Below are 16,301 nucleotides of genomic sequence, written 5' to 3' on the forward strand. Positions count from 1 at the left end.
CTCATTTGATCCCCACGTGAGCCCTGAGATGAAGCTGAGGCTTAGAGCAGTGAGACGTCTTGCTCTGTGTTAACTGGGAGTGACAGAACTGGTCTGGAACCCAGGCCCATCTGGCTCTAAGCTTTTGATCTTGGTGTAATCCTTGCCTCCTTGCTTGAGCTTCTTGAACACAGGGCACCCGTCCGAGTTGGCAGAGACTCCTTGTCACAGAGCAGAACCCTCTTATGATGTATTTGCAGTAAAACGCATTCTTGTTGGAGCATGAACCGTCAAGCTAGCCCACCACATCCGGGTGGTTACCCTGCCAGCCTTGGAGTGAACTGTGACTTGTGAAATGAAGTGTGCGCTAATGCAGTCTTGGGCCGTGGGACCCGATAGCCTCTCAGCCAGCTGTGTGTGCAGCACTCAGCTGTGTGCTTCCTTGTGGCCAACTCTTTGCAACTCCCTGGGCTGGAGCCCACCAAGCTCCTCTGTCCATGGAGTTTCTGGGCAGGAATACTGAAGTGAGTTGCCGTTTCCTCCTCTGGGGATCTTCTCAACCCAGGGATTGAACCCACATCTCCTGCATTGCAGGCAGATGCTTTATTGCTGAATCACCAGGTAGAGGCCTGGGAATTAACAGACTGCCCATTCTGATCTTTCCTAATTTAGGTAAAGATCTTCACTGAAAATTATATGCTTGGAAATTCCCTGGTAGTCCAGTGGTTAGGATTCTGGGCTTCTAATACCAAGAGCCTGGGTTCAATCCCTGGTCTGGGAATTAAAATCTCATGAGCTTGTAAAGCAATTATCCTTCAATAAAAAATAATACTAAAAAAAATCCCACAAGCTGCACTGTGTGGCCGAAAAAAAGAAAAAAAGAAAGTTATATGTTTGCCAGAATGTTTTCATAGTGTCATAAATACTATATACAAATATGATAAACTTTTATCCAATTTTTTAATCTACTGTCATAGATCATGGGCTTCCCAGACGGCACTAGAGGTGACGAGCCCACCTGCCAATGCAGAAGACACAGGTTCCATCCCTGGTGGGAAGATCCGCTGGAGGAGGGCATGGCAACCTACCCCAGTACCCTTGCCTGCAGAATCCCATGGACAGAGGAGCCTGGCAGGCTACAGTCCATGGGGTTGCAAAGAGTTGGACATGACTGAAGTGACTTAGCACACACAATGTCACAGACCATAATTAGAAAAAAAATTTTACTTAAGCGTTATATATCCCTTAAAAGCAAAAGTCACAAACTTTATCACATGTCATTTAGAATTTTAAGAAAAAAGTCATTGGAAGCTTTTATTTCTGAAATTCATTAGTGACATTAGGTATTGAGTAATTTAAAGTGGCCCTCAGACTTTGAAACATTGTGACTCCTTAGTTTTTTTGCCACCACTTTTTAAGCTTTGTGAAAATTAATCTGAAATAAAATTTCACATTTCTTACCAAACTGATTTGTAACAGGAGGACAATCTTTGTGGAGAATGGTGCGAAGCTCTGCACAGTTTCATGGCAGAGACCGGTGAGGACTTATCCTTCAAGAGGGGAGACCGGATCCTGATCCTGGAGCGAGTGGACTCCGACTGGTACAAGGGCAGACTGCGGGACCGAGAGGGCATCTTCCCCGCCGTCTTCGTGCGGCCCTGCCCAGGTACCACTGCTGCCCGGGAGGCTCTTACCCTCCAAGGGGGCCCCAAGACCTTGGAAATGATACAGATTTCTTTTCCCTCTGGCCATGCTCAATTTAAGTTGTTGGCCTATATTTGAAAGTTAATTCATAAGATTATGCAAACTTTCTGCATATAATTTGTTGAAGTTATGGGGGAAAAAGAGGTAAAGATGCCTTTAATCAATAATGGCTAGTTTTATCTCCTGAATATATTTTGTATAATTTTTTTTCTGCTAAGAGAACATCCGTCATCTTTTTGCAAGTTAAATTCAAAATTAATTGAAAATATTATGTCCTGGAAATGACAAGGGGGATTTCTTAAAATGTTTGATTTGTGTTTTAGTCAATGTCTTTCTATGTATTTGAATTTTCGGTGTCTTCACAGCTGAGGCAAAAGGCATGGCTGCTTTATCGCTGAAGGGGAGGAAGGCCAAAGCCTTGTATGATTTCCATGGGGAGAATGAAGATGAGCTTTCCTTCAAGGTCAGAATGTGCATCTTTTTTGTAACTTCATTAAGCAGCTGTAAATTTTGAAATGTCTTCCACTGAAGAGTGAACACTTGCATGGAGTATTGATCATTGATCAAGAATGAACAGATCTCAGACCCTCGTTCTTAAGGATGAGATTAGAGAAGTGACTAGGGCAAATGTATCTTATCAGCAGAGCAGTTAGGTACTTGAAGTCTTATTGATATTGCTAGACCCACAGTTGCCTAACAAATTCCTTATTCCTCAGCCTTATGACATGTGACCTCACTAATGCTGGAGGCTTCACTGGAAACCCTAGTAAAGGACGGTCCTCAGACTTCCCTGGTGATCCCCTGGTTAAGATTCTGTGCTTCCCCTGCAGGCCACAGGTTTGATCCCTAGTTCAGGAGTTAAGATCCCATGACGCGCAGCTCCCCCGAAGTAAAGAAGGGCTGATCCTCTGCATGGCCCTTGCCGCCTGCTGCTGTCACGTCTTGAAATCCGTGGGGAAGTCAGGTGGCCCCTACTGCAGCTGGCCTACTGCCATGAGGCCCCAGAGCGTTGTCCACAGAGATACTGAACAGACTCTAGGGTAGTGATCCCAAAAGATCGAGGTGCTTTGAGACGGGTTTCTTAAGAACCCTAAAGCCTAACCTTAATCTCAGACAGAATACTTGCATGATCCTGTTTCTGCATCCACAGGTGGATTGTGGTCAGAGGAAAGTACCCACGGTAGTGCTTTGGTCTTGGGCCAGATGCCATCAGAAGAGTTGTCAGGCAGTGGGGATTCCCCATCACTGGAGCTACTCAGAGCAGGGATGCCACAGAGGGAATTGAAGTATCCAGGAGTGATTGGACAAGATGAGACTTAAGACAGTGGGTACCCACATAAGGTTTACACCTGTCTACAACAAAATGAGGAAAACAGTGATGGCTGGGGATATGGAGGCTTTAGGGGAGCCATGGAGAAAGGTGGGCATGCTGAGATATGTCAGTATAAGGTTGCTAACTTTTCTGTTTTGTGATGGAGTTTACTTTCTTCTGAGAATTTCTTTTTCATACTAAAATGTGGCTTCTGTTATAAAACATTACTAGTAAATGATACATATTTCTTATGCAAAATTATAATTGGTAACCCTATATGTTTCTTTCTTTTTAATTTCTTGGTCCATAAAATCCAAATGTTTAGAAACTGTTGCCCTAGTCCTTTTCAATCTTGAGAGTCAATGTCTCAAAATTAATTCCTTTTACCCTCAAGTATACTGTTACTGCAAGTGAACTCTCTGGATTCAGACTTTTTGGGTATTATTTTGGCCTTCAATTTAGGTTATGTCAGTATAATCATCCAGAAAATAGGTTGTCTTCATTTTACAAATGCCTGACTGTAAGCAAGATAGTTCTGGAGTTTTTTAGTTAAGGGATGCTGTACCATTTTCAGTATTGTTGATCATTAATATTTTATTCAATATCCATATAATATTAGTAAATAAAACTTTTTAAAAATTGTCCTAGCTCTCAGAAAACAGATGTGACATACATGTATGTATGTATGAACCAGAACTAAGAAAAATAGTTTTAGTCAAGGATTATTAGGAACCAGAAGGAACTTATAATGGAAACTTTGAATGCCAAAATTTTTACACATTTTAGCAGAGTAAACTAAATTAATGACATTGGATAGTCAGCATTTTCCCTTTCCATTTTCCGTTAAGAATGACTTTAAACCAGTTTTCCAAAGAGCAGTGTCCTAGGATTTATAGAATAAATCCATTTAACCTGATAAACATATCCTTAAAAGTAGCCAGGGTATTCTTGGACCATTATAGAATCTTAAACTCAGGTTCCAGGAAATGGTTAGAAACCATAAAGAACAAAATAGTTTCAGGAGATAATTTCAAAACTTATGTCTTCGTCTGTTGAGATAATATAATTCACACAGGAATAAGACACACAACCCTTTGAGTAGCCCACTGAAGACAATCATGTGCTGAGTCAGGGACAGGAAGAGTGCAGTCTGATACTGAGGCCGTGGCGGAGTGGAATGCACCAAATGGTGGAGAAGAATACCATTATGTGGAAGAATAAATGTACAGTACAAAATGCTCAGGAGGCTGAGAAAAGGCCAATTTAGTAAAAACCTTTCTAAGTAAAAAGGTAGACTGTATAATGTGGTGACCTCATGCCTGATGGTTAACATTAAGTTATCCATTATGATTCCTGGATAGGCCCTGGAATCACTAGATTTGAATCCTCTTTCTACCACTAACGACACATGCAGCACTGTGCCAGTCACGTAATCCCTCTGAGCTTCAGTTTCCTTCTCTATAAAATAAGGAAATCTCTAAAAATATTTCTCAAAAATGGGGAAATAATGGTACCACTTCTAGGACTGCAGTATTGTTTAAATGAGTTAATTTTCACTGTTCTTATTTTGATAAAAAATAAAATAAGTGAGTTAATTGCCATAAAGCAGATAGAAAAGGACACGACACACACACAGTGGGCATGCAGCGCCCTCTCGTCACCAGGCCTTTGCGTGTCGCCTTGGGGGAGGCCTTCCCAGACTGCCCTGACGCGGTGGCAGCTCACACTTTCTGCCCTCCTCCGCTGGCTCAGTTACCATCTCCCAGCTCTGGAATAAGGTCTTTCTTCATTGCCGTATCCATAGTGCCTAGAAGAGTGTCTGACACGTAGTGGGTGCCTGATAAATACTTGTTATTTGGGGAAAAAATTTATATATATATACTTATGTTAGCTGGTATTTTTATTTATTAAAGAAGAATTTTAGATTAGGAGTGGTGAATTTGAGGGGCACAAAATACAACCAGGAAACGCAACAAAGATGACAATGACAGGAATGGGGTTTGAGGAAGAGAAGCAGCTTAACATGTGTACACTCCACAGAAACGTAATCATTATTTCCAATTCCTGTTTTCCTACAGGCTGGAGACATAATAACAGAGCTGGAATCTGTCGATGATGACTGGATGAGTGGAGAACTGATGGGAAAATCTGGAATATTTCCCAAAACGTACATTCAGTTTTTACAAGTTAGCTAAAGGTGATGCTTGACTGTGCTCCTTGGCACAAAAACTCACTTGAACTCTCACTTTGACTATCAGATATGTTTTTGCACTATTTTTTTAAACCGAAAGAAATATCGATGCTGTATGCGGTATACTAGAATTTTCTGAAAGCAGAAAACATCTTGATTTTGTAGTTAGCTTTCATTCGCATTAGAAACGGGCGCATGGAAACCCATGCGCCCGTTTCTACCAAGGAGGACATCAGGCAGGAGCAAGGCAGGCAGACCCTCCCCCCGGCAGAGCGTCTGGCGACAGGGCAGCATTGGGACGCTCAGAAGCGAACCCTGCACTGGGACGTCTGTGTTCATCAGCACAAGTAAATTAACCGTGCTTCTTCATTTTTCACTTCAGTTTTAAAAGAGGTCATGTGTTATTCTACATGCTGTAACTCTCAGGCGATGGTTGGTAACCTAAATTTCATTTTTGACATTCAAATTAATTCTAACAGCTTGAGAGCATTATCCTTATGACCGGGGCAAAGCCTTGTTTCAGAAGGGAGTAGTTCATTGACTAGTGGAGCCTCGGTGAGCATGTGGTGAATCAGCTCACAGTCACCAAATGCTCCTGTGTTGCCAGATGTTTTCCCTTTGTCCCAGTGTCTGAAAGTGGTTACAGTTTGGTGCATCTTGGTCATAAGAACCAAAACCACCCTGAAAAGCCTTGCTAATATAACTAACTCTTTCACATACCTGCAGTACTTATTTCTTTCCTCTGTGTATACTTTATGTTAACAGGGTTATTATAAAGCACATTTTCTGATTCTGTAATCATTCTTTTGACAATTACTGGTACTCAAAGAAAAATTCATTTTCTTTGTGTTACCCCAGTAATATATTAAAGCTGTGTCTTGTAACAGTGGTACATTATGAATCACATACATATATCTCAAAATACAGAGCAACTGTTAAGATGGGAAACAATGCCAAACCCCCAGCTCATTCTTCCAAATATAATCAGAGCTAAAAATAATTTGAGAATCTGAAGGCTAATACTTTCAGGGTTGTTTTTTTCCCCCTAGCTCATCCCTGCAGTTTTTAAGAGTAAATAAAAACCACTTTCCTGCTATCCATTGTTATGCACTCCAGGCCTAAGATAAAAGTCTTAAAGCTAAAAAGTGGTTCATTGTGAGACCGAATCAATTACAGCTTCTGGGCTGAAGCCAAATATATTGGTTGAAGACAATCTTTCAAACAGATCAATGGAATAGAATTTCATTGGAAATGTAAAACACTTTCCCAACAATGTTCATAACTTTCTTCTGTTTTTGAGAAGATTTTCATATGCTGGGCCGCCTTTTTGCTTTTGTTGTTGTTTCCATTGTCCAAAAAGTTAGGCAGTTAAGTGATGAAACCATTATGTGAACACCATGTGGGGTTCTATAACGGAGGAGAGACTTACCTTGTCTTTGATTAAAGTTCATTTCCCATTATATGGTTACAATTGATTTTGAGCTATGGGAGCTGTTTTTTGTTTGTTTTTTTTTTTAAGATGTTTTGGGTATAGAAGATGGAATAAAGAAAACTGGTCAAATACCACTCAAGAGTAATTTCATAAAAAGTGGATGGCTTAAAGCATTGTCTCAACTAAATTCCTATTTGCAGCAAGCTTGTATAACAGCAGGAAGGTGAGACTCGGGGGAACTGGGATAGGGCATGAGGTATATTTCTTTGCCTGTGTAATCTTAACATCTTATATTGAAAATCAGGAAAACCTAGCTTTATTGGAGAAAAATATTCCTCTGGCCTCTGTCAGCAGAATGATAAGTGCAATAGGTGTATATCTACTTGACACTATAATAAACTGAACTGAACTTTTCAAAGTCCTTTTCTCATGAATACTGAACTGAGGTTTTGAGAATGGAGATGATATCTTATCTTTTTATCTCTAGCCGTTTGCACCATATAGGCTCAATAGAGGTTTTTTGGTTGGTTGGTTGGTTGGTTGGCTGGATGGATGGGGTAACTTTCATGTAATAGTAATACTATCTTGGAGCCACTATGATCCAAATATCTTTCGTCTTTAATTTATTGACAAAAAATCTTTGTTGAAACAAAATTTGCAGTTATATGTCTTCCACTTCATCATGCTACATTTTTTGTCATTTATTACCTACTCAACCGATGAAAAGTAAAAATGTAGCATGGTGTAGGTTTTCATAGGTACTTTTTTCTTCTGCATATTGATTGAACGTGACTTTTATACTCAGTGAATTTCACAGTGGAGAAATAGAAATGTATTCTTGCTCTTTTCAGGAATTTTAGTTGAAAACCTAATATTGTTCATCTAAGCCACCACAGACTAGGATCTCCAAATCCTTTTTCTTTGGTGGGTTAAACTGAGAAGTAATTTAATTCTTACCCTTTTGAACACTGAAAGACAGCAGATTTCTTTAGAAGATGCTCTAGTTTATGTGACTGGGGAGGGGCGGTTAATGTCATTTGTGCTCATGGGAATCATAGGTTTTTAATAGTCTGAAATATTCATTATGAAAAAAAATCAGTACATTTATCAAAATTTGTCAGAACTGGCATTTGAAAAAAAATTAATTTTTCTATAGGGTTGTTGTGCATCAGTACTCTTAACAATAATTGTTTAGTTTTTGTTCAGCTTCTTAAGCTTAGATAAATACACCTGATGATATAGGCTAATTACAAAGATATATTTGGTATTAATATAATCATTCATGGTATATTTCTTTTAATTAATATCAAATGTAACTGGACCATATGATTCATAACTCAGTGCTATTTTGAATGTCATTAATTGAATCCTTAGCAGTGAATTTTTTCAGAACTAAATAGGAAATAATTTTCTAACCTACTCCTTTATGCTTCACTGTATTTTGGGGTGTAGGGGAAATACAAAGCCTAACTCAGAACACCACCACCATCTAGGGGCCTTTTACCTAATTGCAGTCTCATCCTGTTAAACCAAGGAAGGAAGTCTGCCCATCAGAGCTCAACCTGCAGAGGTCAAATGATTTGCCTAAGGTCATACAGGTATGGCAGAGCCTAAAGCAAAGCGTATCTCTACTGAGTCCTGATTCAGAACTTTTTGTATTTGTTGTGCTAAAGTGATACATTTCTTTTTTAGTAGTTAAATAAGTAGAATTGGTTTATTATTAAAAAAAAAAAAACTATGACTTCTCGAGTGTAATACTTATGACTAGAATAAGTTACAGAGAATAAAACCTTGAATTTATTTCTTTAAAAAAGAAATAAAGATTTCTGTTGAGCTTCTCAATTTTATGTAGGCTATTTATATTGATGTTACCTAAAAACTCAAACATGGATTGATCCATTAATGGGGACTCCTTTTTCTGTTTAATAGGAAATATTTGAATGCCTGGAACATCAAATCTTGAAAAGATCTGCATCTGTAGGGCTGTGCACTTGGCAACAGCAGGGCAGTCTTAAACTGAGATTTTTATACACATGGAGCACAAATGTTTCAGTATTTTGGACTCTAATAGATCAACTCAATTGCTTATAACTAATAAGTTTATATTTGAGTCTGGGACACATTCTGGATTTATTTTTAAGAAATCTTAATTGTATGTACACCATGGATTATTTATCTTTAAATACTACAAATTAGGCAATAACTCAATGAAATTTTTTTCAGGAGAATAATTCAGATTCATCATTCAGAAAGGAGAATTACCCCCAGGTTTTCTATCCTCTTTTTAAAAAACTAATGTATGTATTTATTGGCTGTGCCGAGTCTTTGTTGCTGCCCACAGGCTTTCTCCAGTTGCTTCGTTGAGGTGCACGGGCTTCTCACTGCAGTGGCGTCTCGTGTTGTGGACGACAGACTCTCGGCGCACAGGCTTAGCAGCTGTGTCTCCTGGGCTGAGTGTGGGCTCAGCAGTTGTGGTGCGAGGACTTAACTGCCCCAAGGCTTGTGGGTTCTTCCTTGGACCAGGGATCAGACCTGTGTCTCCTGCATTGGCAGGTGGATTCTTATTCACTGGAGCACCAGGGAAGCCTCTGTCTCTCTTTTTTTAGCAGGAACTGACTGACAATCTTAATGCATTGCAAGTCCTAGCCACAGCAATCAGACAAAAATAAATAAATGAAAATAAATTTTAAAAAGACATAAAAGAAACCCAAATTAGAAAGGAAAAAGTAAACCTGTCTGCAGATGACATAATTTTATATATGAAAAATCATTAAAAGACAACCAAAAATATGTTAGGACTAATAAATGAATTCAGTTAAGTTGTAGGATACAAAATTAATATTACAGAAATCCGCTGTATTTCAATACATGAATAATGAACTACCAGAGAAATTAAGAAAACAATCCTATTTGCAGTTGCATCAAAAGGAATAAAATACCTAGGAATAAATCTAACCAAAGAGGTAAAAGACTCATACTCTGGAAACTATAAGACATTGATGGCAGAAAATGACGATACAAATTGAAATATATACCATGCTCATGGATTGGAAGAATTCATATTGTTAAAACGACCATACAGCCCAAGACAATCTGCAGATTCCACACAATCTGTAGCAAAATATCAAAGGCATCTTTCAAAGAGCTAGAAAAAAATAATTCTAAAAATTGTATGTAAACACAAAATACTCTAATCAAAATATGGAGAAAGAAGAACAAAGCTAGAGGTATCAATCTCCCCAATTTCAAACTACTTTCAAAGCTACAGTCATCAAAACAGTATGTAATTGGCACAAAAACAGACACATAGATCAATGGAACAGAATAGACAGCCCAGAAATAAACCCACACTTACACAGACAATTAATTTATGTCAAGAGTCAGCAACAATACAGTGGGGAAAAAGATGACGTCTTCAATAAATAGTGTCAGGAAAACTGAACAGCTAAGTGCAAAACAAGCTGCACTATGTTCTCATTCCATATACAAAAATAAATTCAAAATGGATTAGAGACCTAAATGTGAGACCTGACACCATAAAACTTCTCTCAGAAGAAAACAGAGACAGTATGCTCTTTGATGTTGGTCTTAGCAGTATATTTTTGAATCCATCTCCTCAAGCAAGGGAAATAAAAGCCACAATAAATGGGACAACATCAATCTAAAAAGCTCTTGCACAGCAAAGGAAACCATGAACAAAACAAACAGGCAGCCTACTGAATGGGAAAATAATGGAAAATATCTGGTCCTTACCAGAAACATTGAGGGCCTAATAGAAGCAGAAGAGAATATGGAGAGGGGGCAAGAGTGCACAGAACCATACAAAAAAGGTCTTAATGACTGGGTAACCTGGCGCATCCCAGCCTCGTGCTCACTCATCCATAGCCAGACATTATGGAGGGTGAAGTCAGGTGGGCCTTAGGAAGCATCACTAAGAACAGAGCGAGTGGAGATGATGGAGCTCCAGCTGAGCTACTTCAAACCCTGAAAGATGCTGCTGTGAAAGTGCTGCACTCAACATGCCACCAAATTTGGAAAACTCTGCTGATGCCACAGGACTGGGAAAGGTCAGTTTTCATTCCAGTCCCAAAGAAGGGCAATCCCAAAGAATGTTCAAACTACCAGACAGTTGCGCTCATATTCCATGCTAGTAAGGTTATGCTCAAAATCCTTCAAGCTAGGCTTCAACAGTACATGTACCGAGAACTTCCAGATGTAGAAGCTGGATTTAGAAAAGGCAGAGGAACCAGAGATCAAATTGCCAACATTCATTGGCTCATAGAGCAAGAGAATTCCAAAAAAAATCTACTACTGCTTCATTGACTGCACTAAAGCTTTTAACCATGTGGATCACAACAAGCTATGGAAGATCCTTATAGAGGTGGGAATACCCCGTCTCCTGAGAAACCTGTATGCATGTCAAGAAGCAACAGTTAGAACCTTACATGGAACAACAGACTTTTTTTTTTTTCCATTTATTTTTATTAGTTGGAGGCTAATTACTTTACATCATTACAGTAGTTTTTGTCATACATTGAAATGAATTAGCCATGGATTTACATGTATTCCCCATCCCGATCCCCCCTCCCACCTCCCTCTCCACCCGATCCCTCTGGGTCTTCCCAGTGCACCAGGCCCGAGCACTTGTCTCATGCACCCAACCTGGGCTGGTGATCTGTTTCACCCTAGATAATATACATGTTTCAATGCTGGAACAACAGACTTTTGCAAAATTAGGAAAGGAATGCAACAAGGTTGTATATGTCACCCTGTTCTACGTCATGCAGAATGCCAGGCTGGATGAATCACAAGCTGGAATCAAGATTGCCAGGAGAAATACCAACTTCAGATATGCAGATGATGCCACTCTAATGGCAGAAAGCAAAGGGGAACTAAAGAGCCTCTTGATGAGGGTGAAAGAGGAGAGTGAAAAAGCTGGCTTGAAACTTAACGTTAAGAAAACTAAGATCATGGTATCTGATCACATCACTACATAGCAAATAGAAGGACAAAAAGTAGAAACAGTGACAGATTTTCTTTTCTTGGGCTCTAATATCACTGTGGATGGTGACCGAAGCCATGAAACTTGAAGACACTTGCTTCTTGGAAGGAAAACTATGACAAACCTAGACAGTATATTAAGAAGCGATGACATCCCTTTGCCGACAAATGTCTGTATAGTCAAAGCTATGTTTTTATCTGTAGTTGTGTACGGATGTGAGAGTTGGACCATAAAAAAGGCTGAGCACTGACGAATTGATGCTTTCAAATGCTAGTGCTAGAGAAGACTCCTGAAAGTCCTGTGGACTTCCAAGGAGATGAAACCAATCAATCCTAAAGGAAGTCAACCATGAATATTCATTGGAAAGACAGATGCTAAACCTGAAGCTCCAATACTTTGGCCACCTGATGTGAAGAGCCAGCTTATTGGAAAAGACCCTGATGCTGGGAAAGGTTGAAGGCAAAAGGAGAAGAGGCTGGCAGAGGATGAGATGGTTAGATAGCACCACCAACTCAATTGACATGAACTTGAGCAAACTCCAGGAGATAGTAGAGGACAGGGAAGCTTGGCATGTGACCATGGGGTTGCAAAGAGTCAGACACGACTTAGCTACTGATAACAACAGCATTCAAAATATATACAGAACTCATACAACACATCAAACAAATAAGCCAAGTTTTAAGCAAAGGATCTGAACAGACATTTTCCCAAAGAAGACATACAGATGGCCAACAGACACATGAAAGATGCTCAGCATCACTAATTGTTGTTGAGTTCAGTTCAGTTCAATCACTCGGTCATGTCTGATTCTTTGCGACCCCATGGACCACAGCACACCAGGCCTCCCTGTCTGTCCCATCACCAACTCCCGGAGTTCACCCAAACTCATGTCCATTGAATCAGTGATGCCATCCAGCCATCTCATCCTGTCGTCCCCTTCTCCTCCTGCCTTCAATCTTTATCAGCATCAGGGTCTTTTCCAGTGAGTCAGCTCTTCGCATCAGGTGGCCAGAGCATTGGAGTTTCAGCTTCAACATCAGTCCTTCCAATGAACACCCAGGACTGATCTCCTTTAGGATGGACTGGTTGGACCTCCTTGCAGTCCAAGGGACTCTCAAGAGTCTTCTCCAACACCACAGTTCAAAAGCATCAATTCTCCGGTGCTCAGCTTTCTTTATAGTCCAACTCTCATATCCATACATGACCACTGGAAAAACCATAGCTTTGACTAGACGGACCTTTGTCAGCAAAGTAATGTCTCTGCTTTTTAATATGCTGTCTAGGTTGGTCATAAATTTCCTTCCAAGGAGTATGCATCTTTTAATTTCATGGCTGCGAGTCACCATCTGCAGTGATTTTGAAGCCCAAAAAAATAGTCAGTTTCCAGTTTCCTCATCTATTTGCCATGAAGTGATGGGACTGGACACCATGATCTTAGTTTTCTGAATGTTAAGCTTTAAGCCACCTTTTTCACTCTCCTCTTTCACTTTCATCAAGAGGCTCTTTAGTTCTTACTCACTTTCTGCCATAAGAGTGGTGTCATCTGCATATCTGAGGTTATTGATATTTCTACCAGCAATCTTGATTCTGGCTTGTGCTTCATCCAGCCTAGTGTTTCTCATGAAACACTGTTAGGGAAATGCATATCAAATTGTTAGGGAGGTGCATATCAAAACCACACCTCACACCTGTCAGAATGGCTTTCATCAAAAAGACAAATAGGTTTTGGGGATGTGGAGAAAAGGAAATCCTCATGCATTGCTGGTAGGATTGTCAGTAGGTTCAGCCACTATGAAAACAGTATGAAGTTTCCTGAAAAAGTTGAAAACAGAACTGCTGTATAATCCCTCAGTTCATTTCCAGGTATTCACAAATTTGAAAAGATATATGTACCAGTGTTCATTGCAGCATTTTTACAATAGAGGACCGATAAAGAAGATGTGGTGTATATATATATGTGTGTGTGTGTGTGTGTGTGTGTGTATATATATATATATATATAGTGGAATATTAGACATTATATAGTGGAATATTAGACATTAAAAAAATCTTGCTATTTGTGGCAACATGGATGAATGTAGAGGGTATTATGCTACGTGAAATAAGTCAGAGATAAACATATGGTTTTACTTTTAAGTGGAATATAAGAAACAAACCACAGAGACTTACAGATACAGAAAACAAACTAGTTTTCTGTGGTTTCCCAGGAGGGGTGGACCAGAATAGGTAAAGGAGATTAAAGGATAGAAACCTCCAGTTATAAAGTAGATAAACCAATGTAATATACAGGATAAGGAATATGGTCAATATTGTAATAACTTTGGGGGGAGTGTAACTTATTGTGGTGATTACTTCATAATATATGCAAATATCAAATCACTATGTAATACCCCTGGCCATAATATTGAATATTTCCATTGTAAAAAAGCATGTGATCAGCCAGACTGAATCAAGGCTGTGTTATTCTGGGTACGTTTGTAAATGTTTGCATTTGGGAGCTACTGTTGATGGCACCAGGCACAGGCTCTGCATTAATGGTCCTGTTTATGACAAGCCCAGTGGCGAGTCAGATTGTTAGATGCAGCTGCCACTTGATCCCAGGTGGCTCGGGGGGTAAAGAATCTGCTTGCGATGCAGGAGATGCAGATGTGGGTTCCATCCCTGGGTCGGAAAGATCCCCTGGAGAAGGAAATGGCAACCCACTGCAGTATTTTTGCCTGGGAAATCCCATGGACAGAGGAGCCTGGCGGGCTACAGTCCATGGGGTCACAAAGAGTCAGACACGACTTAGCAACTGAGCACACACACAAGCCACTTGACCCAGATAGCAATTTTGGATCAAGGGTGAGTGAGTGCAAGTCACTCTGTCGTGTCCGACTCTCAGCGACCCCATGGACTGTCCGTGGAATACTCTAGGCCAGAATACTGGAGTGGGTAGCCTTTCCCTTCTCCAGGGGATCATCCCAACCCAGGGATTGAACCCAGGTCTCCCACATTGCAGGCAGATTCTTTACCAGCTGAGCCACAAGGGAAGCCCTGGATCAAGGGTAGTGGTTCTCAATTGCGGGAAATCTTGTCCCACGGGACATTTGACAGTGTCTGAAAACATTTCTGTCACAAATTGGGGAAAGATGCTCCTGGCATCTAGTGAGTAGAGGCCAGCAGTACTGCTAAACATCCCACACGGCACAGGACCGCTCCTCACAACTATGAATTGTCCAGCCTGAAATACCAGTAGGCCCAGTTGAGAAACGATGCTCTCCGGATCATAGTGCACTAATTATTCCTTCCCTCCCTCCTTTCTTTTCCTCCCAGATGCCAAGGTTGTTGTATTCCCTCAGCTGCCACAAAATCTGTACCTATAATTTCATATTTTTCCCAAGTATCCCTACTGTCACCCAGACTTTCTGATTATTACCCAGGAGGCAACCAAGATGAGATGATCCTTTCAGGGGGATCGCCATAGTCTGTGACCCAATCAGGTATGTAGAACTGGAGGAGGGGAGTAGTTAGAAAGCTTTTTAATGCTCAGCTATGCTAAGTATCCATGGAGAGCAGGAAGCTGTTAAATAAATAGCAAATCTGCCAGGTGGCCTTTGTGACAGAAAGTGCCCCATTGTGAGACTGTAAGTGGTCCGGAAAACTAAGAGCATGATACATATGGCATTTTAGCTTCAAGTGCTGCAGCTGTGTGGCCAGCCAGCTGATTGGACCGAGACAGCACTATTATAACCTAAAAATGCCTCAGTAGTGCTGAGGCGCCAGCAGCTGCCCGGAAAGGTGACCAAAGGACTGGTGTAGTCTGTCAGTAGTCAGCCTGTGATTTGGCCCCAACCACCTCAAGACAAACAGACCAAAAAAAAAAAAAAAGACGAACAGACCAACTTGGCAGGAGTCCGAGCGTGTCATGCACGAGGAAGATCTATTGTGTGCACAGCCCATGATGGTGGACGTGTAGCCATGTGTGAGGGTTCTCCTGGGTCACATCAGAGACCTGGCCTTTTCCACAGACATCTCAGTAGGGCTTCCCTGGTGGCTCAGCTGGTAAGGAATCCGCCTGCAATGCGGGAGACCTGGGTTCAGTCCCTGGATTGGGAAGATCCGCTGGAGAAGGGAAAGACCACCCACTCCAGTATTCTGGCCTGGAGAATTCCATGGACTGTACAGCCCATGGGGTTGCAGAGTCTGACACAACTGAGCGACTTTCACTTCACTACCTGAGTAACCCTGTCCAACCCGGAGCCACAACTTGTGCCCACAACATAGAGCCTTTAAGAGGGGTGTTTAAATTGGTCTGAAGAGTCTTTCAAGTGGCAAGCCAGATGAGTATGCCATGAGCAAAAGCCCCACTCAGCACAGGAGTCCGCATGCCCAGACCTGCCGAGCAGGGACCACCTCTTCGCCTCTGCATGGCTGGTGCTGCAGCTAGCCAGCCTCAGCAGCACAGTGCATGCCACTACCTTTCACTCAGCTGAGCTACCAGGACTCGGGTCCAGGCAGTCAAGGGTCTCTGAAGTGACGGTCCCTTTGAAGCAGCAGCTGTGCTTCAGATAACGGGGTGGGAAACAATTTTCCAAGTTTCTGAGGCTGGTGCATCCCAGAGAACACTATTTTTACCTGACCAGGTAGGTCTCTTTACTGACGGATAGACTGTCTCCAGTTCCCAGAGTCAGGCCTCCCT

At 41.1% G+C, this 16,301-nt stretch overlaps 1 protein-coding gene across 10 annotated transcripts in view; it reads left to right on the forward strand.

Moving 5' to 3' along the window:
* SH3D19 (SH3 domain containing 19) overlaps positions 1-7,036 on the forward strand; it is a 199,395-nt gene extending 192,359 nt beyond the window's left edge. For 9 of the 10 annotated variants that reach the window (XM_070474755.1, XM_070474756.1, XM_070474758.1 and 6 more), the window contains 3 exons: positions 1,459-1,645; positions 2,049-2,146; positions 5,074-7,036. In XM_070474755.1, coding sequence (XP_070330856.1) covers positions 1,459-1,645; positions 2,049-2,146; positions 5,074-5,190 — 402 coding nt within the window. In that variant the 3' untranslated portion in view covers positions 5,191-7,036. The remainder of the gene's footprint in view (positions 1-1,458; positions 1,646-2,048; positions 2,147-5,073) is intronic. The other variant, XM_070474759.1, reaches the window with a different exon arrangement.
* The last annotated feature ends 9,265 nt before the right edge of the window (positions 7,037-16,301 follow it).

Source organism: Odocoileus virginianus, chromosome 12 (genome assembly GCF_023699985.2).
Source record: "Odocoileus virginianus isolate 20LAN1187 ecotype Illinois chromosome 12, Ovbor_1.2, whole genome shotgun sequence".
In the NCBI taxonomy this organism is placed as follows: domain Eukaryota; kingdom Metazoa; phylum Chordata; class Mammalia; order Artiodactyla; family Cervidae; genus Odocoileus; species Odocoileus virginianus.